Below are 1311 nucleotides of genomic sequence, written 5' to 3' on the forward strand. Positions count from 1 at the left end.
GCACGCGCCTGTAGTTCCAGCTACTTGGAAGGCTGAGGTGGAAGGATCGCTGGAGCCCAGTAGGTTGAGGCTGCGGTGGCCGGGAGCAGCCACTGCACTCCAGTCTGGGCGACAGAGTGAGACTCCAACTCAAAAAAAAAAAAAAACTTCTAAACTGTTAGTTCCCTTAGAGGATAAGGAGCAGTGGAGGGGTTTCCTGGAATGTCTTTCATGCTACTGGGGAGGCAGAAGCTTTTCCTATACTCATAGCTAAGAACAGGAGACAAAAACCACATCAGGAAGAGAAAAAGATCAGGAGACACGTGTAAAACATTGGTGAGTCAGAAGACCATCCCTCCAGCCCCTGGGGACTGAGGCTGCAAGCAGAGGGAAAATTACCATCATCTACCTCTGTTTATCTTCCCATCCGGAATGGGTGGGGGAGAAATCAGCAAGAGGTGCTTGTGGAGGGGGTAGCTGCTCACGTGCCTCTGGGATTTTCCTGGAATGTGTGAAACTCTTCAAGTTGCAAACCTTTAAAACAGGGTTCTAACTCTCTAGGTTCCTTGGGTCGAGTTCTGAACATCACCAGGCTTGGCACGGCCTGGGGGCCTCTTGAGGCAAAGCCTCATCTCTGCATGCTGGCCAGGTCTCCTCGGGTGTCATTTAAAGGTTACAAAAGACTCAAATACAAAGCAGGAGCAGTCATTGGAAGTGACCCAGAAAAACCAGAGCTCTGCAGTTTTAGAGTCAATCACCCATCCACCACCAGAAGCCAACGTTTTCGCCCCAGCAGGTGAAATGGGCAGGCCTGTCCAGACCACTGGCGGCAGTTCCCAGAGGTCTCAAATCAAAGGCCTCGGCATCTCCTCCTCACCGCCCTGCCCCCGCAGCACCTCCATTTCCTGGCGTGCCCACAGGCCGGTAGTAGGCTCGGCTCAGGGCCCGTCCCAGGGATAATCCTGGGGCGAGGGAGGGAGGAGGCGAAAAGGGTGGGAAGGCTGTCAGATCCAAATTGAGCTTGAAAAAGATCTAGAGGGGAGAAGGGGAGGCCGAAGGAAAACGATACAAAGCAACACAATGACATGGAAAGGAATGGGAAGGACTCTCCAGGTCAAAAAGGCAAGAGGGTTCGACGAAGACACATCTAACGTACTGTAGCGGGCTAGGCGGGAGGAAGGGGGCACCACGGCAGCGCGCCGACGGGTGGGAGGATTTCGCGACCTGCCGATCCCTCCAGGTCTATCAGGAAGGCCCGATCCTTGCCCCCAGCGAGAACGGCGAAGCCCGCGTCTGACAACCGGGCCCACGCCCGCCACGAGCCGACGGCCC

At 55.2% G+C, this 1311-nt stretch overlaps 1 protein-coding gene across 1 annotated transcript in view; it reads right to left on the reverse strand.

Moving 5' to 3' along the window:
- Window positions 1-1311, reverse strand: part of DUSP5 (dual specificity phosphatase 5) — a 17996-nt gene that overhangs the window by 12019 nt on the left and 4666 nt on the right. Inside the window, exon 4 of the mRNA XM_021710863.1 lies at window positions 1136-1221. Coding sequence (XP_021566538.1) covers window positions 1136-1221 — 86 coding nt within the window. The remainder of the gene's footprint in view (window positions 1-1135; window positions 1222-1311) is intronic.

This window comes from Carlito syrichta, unplaced genomic scaffold (assembly GCF_000164805.1).
Source record: "Carlito syrichta isolate Samal-C Ts95f unplaced genomic scaffold, Tarsius_syrichta-2.0.1 Scaffold301619, whole genome shotgun sequence".
In the NCBI taxonomy this organism is placed as follows: Eukaryota; Metazoa; Chordata; class Mammalia; order Primates; family Tarsiidae; genus Carlito; species Carlito syrichta.